At 51.5% G+C, this 12835-nt stretch overlaps 1 protein-coding gene across 1 annotated transcript; it reads right to left on the bottom strand.

Moving 5' to 3' along the window:
* Positions 1–231: 231 nt before the first annotated feature.
* On the bottom strand, positions 232–2273 carry LOC137633666 (zinc finger protein OZF-like). Its single transcript, XM_068365917.1, has one exon. The coding sequence runs from the start codon at positions 2271–2273 to the stop codon at positions 1314–1316; it is 960 nt and encodes a 319-aa protein (XP_068222018.1). The 3' UTR covers positions 232–1313.
* Positions 2274–12835: the final 10562 nt, after the last annotated feature.

Raw genomic sequence — 12835 nt, 5'->3', positions numbered from 1 at the left:
GGAAATCCCTTAGGGACTCGATTCCCTCCGAAGGGAATCCCTTAGGGACTCGATTCCCTCCGAAGGAAATCCCTTAGGGACTCGATTCCCTCTGAAGGAAATCCCTTAGGGACTCGATTCCCTCCAAAGGAAATCTCTTAGGGACTCGATTCCCTCCAAAGGAAATCCCTTAGGGACTCGGTCTGCCTCTGCTCTCACTCCTACACCAAACGTGAGCAGAAGTAAAATATCGTTTAAAATTTTAGCCCAATTGGACGTACTGGTACGTTTCACAAAACTCATCCCTTTACCCCCATGGACGTACAGGTACGTCCTTGCAAAAAACTGCTATTTACATTTTTTTTTGCATATTTTTGATAACTTTATGAGAAACTTCAGGCATTTCCCAAAAGAATGAGACCAACCTGACCTCTCTATGATGAAAATTAAGGCTGTTAGAGCAATTTAAAAAATATATATTGCAAAATAGGCTTGGAAAAATAAAAAAACGCCTGGGGGTTAAGGGTTGGAAAATTCCAAATAGCCTGGGGGTAAAAGGGTTAAGAGGTTTTAAAAACGAGTAAAGCGTTGGAGATCACACAACGTTCGTTCTCCTGCGAGCTGAAATGTAAAGTGGCTTGTGTTGCCTACTGCGTGTGGGAGTGGGACAGTGGCTCAACCTCCCGCTATCCGGCGGGTGTGTGTGTATGTGTGTGTGTGTGTGTGTAACACCCCGGTAAAAGTTTTACAGCTAGTTTCAGCTGTCACTGAAATATATCTCCATGGTAAAAGAGTTTGGAGCTTTGTATTTAGCGCCAGAACAATTAAGTTTCGATGGAAAAACAAACTTTAATAAGTTACAAAATGTCCTTTTATCATTCTCCTCCTTTTCTTTGTTCTCTATTTTCTTCCTTCAGATTATCCTCTCTTAGTGCCATAGCCTCTGTACCATGGCCTTCCCCTGTCTTGGGTTAGAGTTCTCTTGCTTGAGGGTACATTGGATGCACTGTTCTATCTAGTTTCTCTTCCTCTTGTTTTGTTAAAGCTTTTATAGTTTATAAAGGAAATACTTATTTCAATGTTTTTACTGTTCTTAAAATATTCTACTTTTCCTCGCTTCCTTTCCTCACTGGGCTATTTTCCCTGTTGCGGCCCCTGGACTCATAGCATGCAGCTTTTCCAACTAGGGTTGTAGCTTAGCATTTAATAATAGTAATAAAGAAAGCTCTTCTCTCTCCTAAAGAAATTCCAGACAACCCCTGCAAGACATATCGTCTGTAGTCTAGAGGCTTTCATCCGTCGTCCGCTACCGTCTGTTCCAGAAGATCGATAGATCAACTCCCAGAGGCCACGCTCTCGCTCTCTCCTTCCTCCGTCCCGCGCGACATTTCCGCCGGGTGGAGCCTTTCGGTGTGGTTGACGACGTTGCACTTCTGGGCGAATGCCCGTCCGCACACTCTGCACTTGAAGGGCTTCTCTCCCGTGTGGGTCCTCATGTGGACGACGAGATCCGACTTGCGGGCGAAGCTCTTCCCGCACACGTCGCAGACGTAGGGCCTCTCCCCCGTGTGGATCCGCACGTGCCTGGTGATGTCGCCTTTGTGCAAGAACGTCTTCCCGCACACCCGGCAGCCGAAGGGACGTCCCTCCGCGTGCACCTTCGCGTGCCTCGTCAGGTCGCTCTTGTTCGCGTAGCCGCTCCCGCACTGGACGCAGGCGAACGGTTTCGACCCGGCGTGGGTATTCATATGGTTGATGAGGGTGACCTCCAGGGAGAATGCTTTCTCGCACTTGTCGCACGCAAACGCCCTCTTTTTCGAGTGGATCCGCACGTGATTCGTCAGGAGGCCCTTCGCCGCAAAGGCCGCGCCGCACTCCGCGCAGACGTAGGGTCTCTCCCCCGTGTGGGTCCTGATGTGGTTCGTGAAGACGTGCCTACGGAGGAATGCTTTGCCGCACTCGTTGCACCGGAAGCGTTTCTCGCCGTCGTGCTTCGCGGAGTGCAGTTTGAGGGAGTACCTGTCACCGAACGCTTCTTCGCAATATCGGCACGCGTACGGCTTCCTCTTGGCGGGGATTTCCACTCGGGCGTCCCCGGGATCTTCCTCCCTGCGGACCATCGCTCTATTGACGAGAACATCACTCTCCGATGGTTCCGCCTCCGGCTCGGACCCCACTTTCGGATCGAGGGACGTCGATCCGTCTTCTATTCCGCATCCGACCGGGGAGTGCGACAACGGATCTTCTTCCGTTCGGCTTTTCCCAGGCGGTTCCGAAGATAATTCCAAAGCCATTCAAGCCTCTGCTAGTCCCTCTCCGTAAGTGTCTTACAGTTAAACCTGTTTAATTATTGTACAACTTTCAAATCACAATAGTGTCTCTTTAGAACACACAAACATACATATGTACCCAAAAGAAATATAACAAACTACAGTATATTGCTAAATACAATACTAAAAATTTAATACATTACAGTACTAAAAATAGAAGTTTATTTGCAAAGTTACTTAGAAATAAGAAAATAAACCAACACCTTGACGAGCTCAACCGTTGATGACGAATAATCTGAGAATCGCCGTCGAATTATACCAGGTGAATCTACTTCGTTTCTTCAGACTTGATAGACGAGACTTTGCTTCTTCGGGAGGCAAACTGCAATTGAGAGAAACATAGTAAAATTAGAGAAGATGGTGTAACTGAAGGAGGGGTAACTATGATAAATCATATGCAAAATTTGAAAGTTCTATTCAATATCATTGGTAGATCAAATTAAAGATGCATCAACCACTGGTACACAGAAACTGCAAATCAAATCATTTGAATTTCTACTTTAAATTAATGCGACAATATCATCTCTCTTGAATTTGTGAAATGAGACTGAAAAGTATCGATTTTTTAAATTTCTTCGTTTCATAAACACAAACCTATTTCACTGGAGACAAAGTAGACGAGAGGTTCGTTTGCCTGTTCAACTACCCACGCTTTGGAAGGGAGCGTGCATCAAGTGTGGCGTACTGCAGACGATAAAGACTATTTATTTTGTCTCTTCTACTTAAACCTAGGGGAAATTGTTGTCGAGAACTCTGCCTACTTTCAAGGTACTCTTTGTATCAACACGATTATAATTTCTTATGAAATGTATATCACGTTGCATCATGTCTCCTGTGTAATTGCATGTCGTCTGCAACAGCAACCCAAATGACTAACGCTGTCTACTACAGAAGGCAAAGAACTATCGTCATCTTTTAGTACTTTACTTTTACTTTGATGGCTGCTTTTCCGGTCCCATACAGCAGGGGAACCGCACTCTCTACAGGACCTCCACTTTCGTTTTACCTTGTTCGTTCAGAGTATTTAACGTTTCATAGGGTGGAAGAACAATGCAAGCGTTCTTAGTTATCAGCTTTTTCATCCCACCAGTTCTAAGAAACAGCCTCTGGTGCTCCGGTTTCAAGACACGAGTTCTCTTGGGGTAGAGCCGTAGCAACCCACACGACAGAGAAGCAGGTCGTCCCGACCACTAGCCGTGTCTTGGAGAGAGAAGATGGAGAGGGATTTAAACCTCGGTTAGTGGGCTGCTCTGTTTTGTCTCTTGGCCGCGAAGGACATCGAAACATCCTTCCATCTTTCATTGAGGTGAGCATCAGCCAAAGCACAGTGTCAAGTGTAAGACACCTGACAAATGACCTTTAAGTTTGTACCGCGAGTGTTCAGGGAAAAGACTTTCACTCGGAGGAGAATGGCGCTGAGTTTTGGTACCTCTGCAGATGGGGCTGACAGAAGAGACTGGGACGTTGGGATTGTACCATTATCTAGACAATTAGCATCTGTAGATCAATAAGCCATTAGACATGTGGCAACTTGAGGGCCACCATTGTCAACCTGAATTGTGATGACTCGAAGTCGTGTGATCCAGGCTATTCCAGGGATACTGGAAGGCATCTTCCATCCCTACTGGAAGGTCTAGGATTGGTAAACAGAGCTCCGGAAGCTTCCCGTTCAGCCGGGTGGCAAACAAGTCGATCGATGAGAAATCCCAAAGAGGCAAGAAGCTTTTCTGCCACGCTGGGTAGAAGGCACCACTCGGTGCCAACCACCTACCCCTGATGGCTAAGCAAGTCCGCCATTACATTCCTCTCGCCTGGAATGAACCTCGCCGACAGCTTTGGTGCATTCTCAAATGCCTAATTGTGCGCCTGCCTCACCAAATCGCAAAGGGACCGAGACACATTTCCTCCTTGCTTGTTGATGTCGGCTACAACTGCAGTGTTTAAAAATGACAAATTCGAAGATAATTTGTATTTTTCCTAACCATACAAACCTTAGCTATTTACAAAGGGTTTACTTTTAGCGCAGCTGAAATGACGAGCCAATAGTTTTTAACGAGGGTTAATTACCCCCGCGCTAGTTAGCGGGGGGTGGGGAAGGGTAGCTTGCTACCCCTCCCCCCTCCACACACCGGTGACTTGCTTCACTTCACTTAGAGGTAGGACTTGACTTGGGGGTCAGGGATGGCGGGCACATATGTGTAAATAGCTAAGGTTTGTATGGTTAGGAAAAATACAAATTATCTTCGAATTTGTCATTTGTTCCATAACCGAAATACAAACCACGCTATTTACAAAGGGTGACTTACCCCTTAGGAAGGGTGGAAAGTCCCCAGCCTTACTGACTTCGGCTTGCCCGGGGGCTCGATCCCTCAGTGAGCAGCACTAGAGAGAGGGAGCCCCTATACCTCACAGGTTCCTAGCATCGCTAGGAACGAGTGGCCTACATAAGCAGTGTGAGGAGGAGAGTGTGACTCGTCCTATGAAGTTGACCTTGAGACCTTCAGATAGGAATTCTAGGATAGGACGTTCCCCATATCACCTCGTCAGGGTATGGGAGACGCAACAGTACTAAGCTTAATACTAGGAGCACAAAGAAGCATGGGTTACCTGCAGAGGTCGAGGTCAGCTATGCGAGGACCAGGATGCTGCTTCCCCAAGAGAGGGGAGAATGAAGAAAGAAGTAAGGGTCAGACATACTCTTTCATTCACGCAGACTAAGACCGGGTAACAACGCCCTCAACCTACTGCTACTTGTCCAAAAAGGAGCCTGAGGTTAGACCAGCTGTTGTGCAGCCACCACAGGGCCGATAGAAAACGTATCGAGGCTCCTGTGGGTCACGTCTTGCAGGTAGTGGGCTGTGAAGGTCGTTTGACGCTTCCAGACCCCAGCTTGAAGTACCTGCGTCACAGAGAAGTTTCTCTTGAAGGCCAGGGATGTAGCAATACCCCTGACATCGTGGGCCCGAGGGCGACGTGACGGAGGAGGGTCAGGATTCAGGGCATGGTGGATAACCCTTCGAATCCAAGCTGAGATGGTGTTCCTGGTGACCCTCCTCTTTGTCCTGCCTGTGCTCACAAACAAAGCTCGCACATGAGGACGGACTGCAGCCGTTCTCTTCAAGTAGTACCTCAGACACCTCACTGGGCATAGTAGCAGCTGGTCTGGGTCGTTTGTTACAGAACGGAGACTCGCGATCCTGAAAGAGTCGAACCGAGGATCCGGCACTCCAGGATTCTGAGTCTTGGCCACAAACTCAGGGACGAACCTGAACGTTATCTCCCCCCATCCCCTTGAATGGGCGATGTCGTACGAGAGATCATGAAGTTCACTAACTCGCTTGGCCGAGGCCAAGGCGAGTAGGAAAGCCGTCTTCCAAGACAGGTGGCGATCGGAGGCCTGGCGTAATGGCTCGAAGGGAGGTCTCTTGAGAGACCTGAGGACTCGAACCACGTTCCAAGGAGGGGGTCTCACTTCCGACTGGGGGCAGGTAAGCTCATAGCTACGTATGAGTAAAGAGAGTTCTAGCGATGAAGAAATATCCACGCCCTTCAATCTGAAGGCCAAGCTTAAGGCTGAGCGATAGCCTTTCACTGCCGAGACAGAAAGGCGCATTTCTTCTCACAGATACACGAGGAAGTCCGCTATTGCTGGAATAGTGGCATCGAGGGGAGAGATACCCCTTCCACGACACCAACCACAAAAGACTCTCCACTTCGCTTGGTAGACTCCCTCAGAGGACCTTCGCAGGTGTCGAGACATTCTCTCCGCAACCTGTTGCGAAAAGCCTCTCTCCGCGAGGAGACGCTGGATAGTCTCCAGGCGTGAAGCCGAAGCGAGGCTACGGCCCTGTGAGGGACACCGGAGTGGGGTTGTCTGAGAAGCTTGTGTCGTGGAGAAAGCTCCCTTGGGAGTTCCGTCAGGAGTTGCAGAAGGTCCGGAAACCATTCCGCGTGATGCCATAGCGGAGCTACTAGAGTCATGGAACAGTTGACCGATAGTCTGGTCCTGTTGAGCACCCTTCTCATCAGACAGAATGGTGGGAAGGCGTACACGTCGATGTTGTCCCACCGTTGCTGGAAAGCATCTTGCCAGAGTGCCTTGGGGTCCGGGACTGGTGAGCAGTACAGGGGCAGCTTGAAGTTCAAGGCTGTCGCGAACAAGTCCACAGTCGTTGAACCCCACAAAGTCAGGACTTTGTTGGCTATCTGAGGATCCAAAGACCACTCGGTACTCACTATCTGCGAAGCCCTGCTCAGACTGTCGGCGAGCACATTCCTCTTGCCAGGAATGAAGCGAGCTGATAGTGTTATCGAGTGGGTTTCGGTCCACCTCAGAGTCTCTACTGCAAGATGGGATAGCTGTTGCGAAAAAGTGCCTCCCTGCTTGTTGATATAAGCCACTACCGTGGTGTTGTCGCTCATCACCACCACGGAGTGACCCGCCAGGGACCGTTGGAACTGCTGAAGAGCCAGAAAGACGGCCTTCAATTCTAGCAGGTTGATGTGTAGGCACTTTTCTGATTCTGACCAAAGGCCTGAGGCCCTCTGGTTCAGAACGTGCGCCCCCCACCCTTCTTTTGACGCGTCCGAAAACAGAGTCAATTCCGGGGGGAGGACGAGAAGACTCACTCCCTTCCGCAGGTTCTCATCGACCAGCCACCACAGCAAGTCCGTCTGTTCTAGAGACCCCATTGGGATCAGAATGTCCGGGGAATCGGATCCTTGATTCCACCGGGACTTGAGCCGCCATTGAAGGGATCTCATCCTGAGGCGGCTGTTTGGAACCAGACGGGCCAGGGAGGCTAGGTGGCCTAAGAGACGCAACCACGATTGGGCGGGGAGTTCTTTTCGCCTGAGGAAAGGTTCCGCCACCCTCCTCAGCCTTGCTATCCGGTCGTCTGATGGAAAGGCTTTGTGGAGATTGGTGTCTATTAGCATGCCTAGATAAATCAGTCGTTGGGACGGCTGCAGAGAGGACTTCTCGAGGTTTACCACGATCCCCAGATCCTGGCAAAGATCCAGAAGCCTGTCTCGGTGCCGAAGAAGGGTCGACTCCGAGTCTGCTAGGATCAGCCAATCGTCCAGGTAACGAAGGAGACGAATGCCGTTCCTGTGCGCCCAAGATGAAATCAGGGTGAACACTCTGGTGAACACCTGAGGAGCTGTGGAGAGACCGAAACACAGCACCTTGAACTGGTAGATCTTGTTGTCTAGGCAGAATCTCAGGTACTTCCTGGAAGACGGATGGATTGGGATCTGGAAGTATGCGTCCTTTAGATCCAGTGTACACATGAAGTCTTGTGGTCTCACCGCAAGTCTGACCGTGTCTGCTGTCTCCATGCTGAACCGGGTTTGTTTGACAAACCTGTTCAGAGCTGAGAGATCGATGACGGGTCTCCAGCCTCTAGTAGCCTTCTTTACAAGAAAGAGTCGACTGAAGAAGCCTGGGGACCCGTCCACGACCTCCTAGAGAGCACCCTTCTCGAACATGGTCTCGACTTCGGCCTGAAGGGCCAGCCCCTTTGCCGATCCCATGGCATAGGAGCTCAACGACACTGGATTCGCTGTCAGGGGAGGTTGAGATGACGTGAACGGGACGCGATAACCTTGGCCGATCACTGAGACCGTCCAAGCATCGGCCCCGTGTTGCTGCCACCTGCGGACGCAACGCTGAAGGCATCCCCCCACAGGTGGACACGCAGGGGGACTGCCACCCCTAGGGCTTGCGGCCGCGGCCGCCACCCCTAGGAGTCTTGCCTCCCCTGGAGGACTTACTGCCCCTCTTGACCTTGGCTGGAAAGGGCTGGGGCTTAGACACCACTTTCTTAGCTGCCGGTGCCTGTTTGGGAGCCTTACGAGGCTGTTGCTGCTGTTGTGGCGGGGCTGGAGGCTTATAGGGCCGAGTTGTAAGGGCCCTGTGGAGGAGGGAGTCCGTGCTGGATTTCCTCCACCTCTCAGCCGTTCGCTCCAAGTCTTGAGGCTCAAACAGGCTCTCCCCCAGAAGGGAAGCATGTCGGAGCCTACACACATCTACGGCGGGGACCTTCGGATGGAATCTCTCGGACACAGCATCGCGACGCTTCAACACCGAGTTGGCCCACAGGGTGGTAACCTGGTGCGCCAAAAACTCGATGGAGCGGGTGCCCGAGAGCAAGAAGGTCTCTAGGGCCTTCCTATTGGTCTCCTTGGACAAGTCCTCCGATCGCAATAGGATGCCCAGAGATCCTAGCCAGAAGTCCAGCCACGAAGTGGCCTGCATGGCACACTTAGCGACCTTCTCGTGGTTAAGGATCTCTGCCGCCGAGAACGACACCTGCCGGGCAGAGAGTTTCTCAAGGGGAACTCCCTTCGCCAGCTCCTCCACAGAGTGATGGAGAGGAAGAGCGAGGTTGTGCTCACCCAGGATCTCGAAATACCTCCTCTGCTGAAGGCGAGGGGGAGGGATGAGCTTGTTCCCGGCAGTGGAACGACTGGAGGAGGCAAGAAGTGCGAGCTGAGCGTTGGCCCTAGCTCTGGCACTCTTCAGCCCCCGAGACCAGGGCAGAGCTGCACTGGTCTTAGGGGCCTTCCGAACGTCAAACACTTCATCCAGAATCGTGTCTTTGCCTTCACGGGGGGCGATGACTGGATCCGTAAGTCTGTTAAGTTGCCTTATCAGGCTTAGGACCTGCCAGAAGGCATGTTCGGACTCTTGCTGTTCTCCTCCCTGCGGGCTGGCAGCTAAGTCTCCTGCCCCAGGAATCTCATCCTGGGGTGATACGTGGACATTCCCCTGGGTAATCGTGGGTTCCTGACGAATCCTTGCAGAGGATTTAGGGACGGTCTTGGAATCCTTGGGTTCCCTCCTGGGAGGGATACAGGATCCCAACAACGAGGTTCGAGGGGCCCCTTCCTCACGAGACGATTCTCCTGCCTAAAGCGAAGTCTCCCCCCCTGGTGCCGAGGGGAAGACTACCGCCCCACTGGACTCACCTGAGGACGGAAAGGCCTCGTCCACGGGAGAAGGAGAGAGTACTCGTGCAGGAGAAGGGACCTTCGAGACCGACCTCTTGGGAACCAGCTTCGCCCTGGGGGAAGTCACCACGAAGTCCACTCCTCTCTTTCTCTTCAGCGTAGGAGAGACAGCCGCTGGTTTGTTACCCTGGCCGGCGAGTGCTGGTTTCATAACCCTCACTAACGCCCGTGCCAGCGGACCAAACCAAGTCTGCTGCTCCAAGGACACAGAGTCCGAAATCCTCGCTAAAGAGAAAGGCATCGGGCGATCCTTTGGAGTGGACACGACGGTACCTGCCTGAAAAGAAGGTGGGGAAGAATGCTGTACTGACCTGTCTTCGTCTTGCACTACCAACCTGTGCTTGGATGGGGGTGATCCCGAGTGCCGTCTAGGAGCACGCGTCCCTGCTGCTACTACCGGCTGTGGAATTCGCCGCGAACGATGGTCGCGCAAGGGCGAATGGTCGCGCGGTAGCGCGGGCGAGCGATCGCGCGGGCGTGCAGGTGTATGATCGCGTGGGCGCACAGGCGAGCGGTCGCACGGGCGCGCAGGCGAGTGGTCGCGCGGGCGCGCGGGCGAGCGATCGCGCAGGCGAGTGGGCGCGAGGGTGGGCAGGTAAATGAACACGTGTCCGAGGCGACGAACGCAAGCGTTGGCGCGACGGCGAGAGATCGTGCTGCCGCGTAGGTGAGGAAGATCGCTGGCGATGTAGATCCACAGGCGATCGATGACGAGCTGGTGAGTGCAGTCGCTCAAGTTGGCGATGGCGCGATGTGGTATGTCGACGCACTGGTGTGCGATGGTGAGCAGCATGCGCAGGTGAATGACCGCGTAATGGTAAGCGATGGCGAGCAGCATGCGCAGGTGAATGATCGCGTGATGGGGTGCGATGGTGATCAGCATCCGCAGGAGGGCGATCGTTCAGGGTTGTGCGATGAGGAGCAGCATGCGTAAGCGGGCGATCGTGCAGGGGCGAGCGATGGCGAGCAGCATGCGCAGGTGGCCGATCGCGTGATGGGGTGCGATGGTGATCAGCATCCGCAGGAGGGCGATCGTTCAGGGTCGTGCGATAGCGAGCAGCATGCGCAGGAGGGCGATCGTGCAATGGCGAGCAGCATGTGCAGGCGGGCGATCGCGCGATGGCGAGCTAGACGCTGGCGTACCATGTTCCTTCAGGAGCGTTGGCGAACGTCGGCGCGATAGTTGTCGCTGTTGAATAGGCGATACTAAGATCGCCTGTGCGCGCTGGCCAGCAGGTGAACGCTGCCGAGGAGGTAATCGCTGGCGCGTAGGTGATCGCTGGCGAGTTGGTGATCGCTGGCGAGCAGAAGGTCGACGCGTGTCCTGTGAGAGGACAGGTGGCGCGGCGCGTTCAAGAGCAGGAACGGGAAGATCGCTGGCGCGTTGGCGAACATGTGTTTCTGACACACGCGCAGCACGATGTTGCGTAGCCACAGGACCAGGCAGATGATGAGCAGGGAGTTCAGCAGGAACTAAAGGGTGGTCAGAGACCGCAGGGCGAGGGTCCTCAAATGAGCGCTGACGCTCGGAAGAGAGCTGACGAGCAGGAGAGCGCTGGCGAGGGGGGCGAACATCGGGAGAGAGCCGACGAGCAGGTGAGCGTCGGCGAGCAGGAGAGTCTTGGCGAGCAGGAGATCGTCGACGAGCAGGAGAGCGCTGGCGAGCAGGAGAGCGCTGGCGAGCAGGAGAGCGCTGGCGAGCAGGAGAGCGCTGGCGAGCAGGAGAGCTAACGAGTTTGAGCGAGACTCGAACCCCGGTCCGACAATCATCAGGCACGGACGCTACCACCAGGCCATCACACCCCTCATCAATGCTAACCCTTTATCAAGCTCTGTTTGAAAGTTAAAATTGATATAAGAATGATTTTAAGATGTTGAAAATAATACATTTGTTATTTACTTTACTTTATATTTGTGCACCTCAGCAAACTTTGCCTTCTCTAATAGAAAATTCTTTTGTTTCAATAAGGGGAACCAGTTGGCAAACAATTGCTTGGAACACAATCGGTTACTAATCCGAAACCAGTCGATATTTCGTGTTTTGCAAACGGTCAATTACTTACTTCACTTTACTTTGATGGCTGCTTTTCCGGTCCCATACAGCAGGGGAACCCCACTCTCTACAGGACCTCCACTGTCGTTTTACCTTGTTCATTCAGAGTATTTATCTTTTCAGATCACGTATTGTTCATTTACCGTTAAATCGTCACTGTCAAAAGACTCATGAAATAAAGATAGTCTACAGTTTCCTCTTGAAAGCCTCATTGTCTTCAATCATTCGAATGTTTCGTGGGAGCTTATTATATAGTCTCGGGGCTGCATATTTAAAGACTCTGGAGCCCAAAGTGGACAAAAATCTAGGACCCTACCAGAAATCACTGACACAGCTCAAATAATTACACCGTGGGACATGTCTGAGTATGCACACAATCAACTTAAAAATCACTCGATTTGTGTCATGACACCAGGAAGGCCGTTTTTCGTAAACTGATTTTTACCTTCTGGAAGCATTTTAAATGTTGAACATTCTGTGCAGTGAATGGTTGTGGTGTAACCGGTGATTTTAACCTTCTTGTAGCAGCAGCAGTAGGAGATTCAGCATTATGAAGCTTCATCTGTGGTGGATAACGGGGGAGGATGGGCTGTGGCACCCTAGCAGTACGAGCCGAACTCGGTTGAGTCCATTGTCAGGCTGGGAGGAACGTAGAGAGAAGAGGTCCCCTTTTTTGTTTCATTTGTTTGATGTCGGCTACCCCCCAAAATTGGGGGAAGTGCCTTGGTATATGTATGTATGTAGTGTGACTTGCTTAAAAACAGCTGCCTTAAGAACGTACAACTGTGCTTGAGTGCTTTATGAAGATTCCATTGATATTATGGAATCAGCGTAGTTAACTTGTCCGTGGCTGCCACGCGAAAGGTACGTCGATAAAGAACGTGTCTATGGTAAAGTTGTCGCTGGAACGTAGAGATAAACCGTGATTTTACCTCCCTTAGAGGGAGAAACAAGCCGAGGCTCACTTGAACAGTAGTTATAGACTATTCTTTTCTACATAAAGTTGGAATCCATACTTGGAGGTTGTTTTAACTTTCCCAGACTAAGAAATAATGTAGTGGAAATACCAAAGGATGTTTGTGTATAGATTTCAAGACTTTAAATAATCTTTTCCTCCTATGGAGGATTCTTAGGATATTAAGTCAGCGTCCTAGAACCTACGGTACTTTCTTGTTTCGGTAAATGTTCGAGAAATCACGGGAAAGAAGAGGAAGAGGCGAGTGACCAGTCAGAAATAAAAATGGAAATCTTCTAAGTAGGTTGGCCAGGGCCCCAGCCTCCCCTTGAGATACTACCGCTAGAGAGTTATTGGATCCTTTTACCGGCAAAACAGCACTACATTGGATCCTTCTCTCTGGTTACGGCTCATTTCATCTTTGCCTACACATAAACCCAATGGACTGGCCTATTTCTCACACATTCTCTTCTGTCCTCCTAACAACACTGAGATTACCAAACA

This window comes from Palaemon carinicauda, chromosome 43 (assembly GCF_036898095.1).
Source record: "Palaemon carinicauda isolate YSFRI2023 chromosome 43, ASM3689809v2, whole genome shotgun sequence".
Classification (NCBI taxonomy): Eukaryota; Metazoa; Arthropoda; class Malacostraca; order Decapoda; family Palaemonidae; genus Palaemon; species Palaemon carinicauda.
The sequence above is the reverse complement of the archived record's forward strand: the minus strand, read 5'-3'. Positions and strand labels throughout refer to the sequence as shown.

What these genes read in the sequence shown, in the direction of transcription:
- LOC137633666 (XM_068365917.1), bottom strand. Translation starts at nt 2,273, where the DNA reads ATGGCTTTGGAATTATCTTCGGAACCGCCTGGGAAAAGCCGAACGGAA.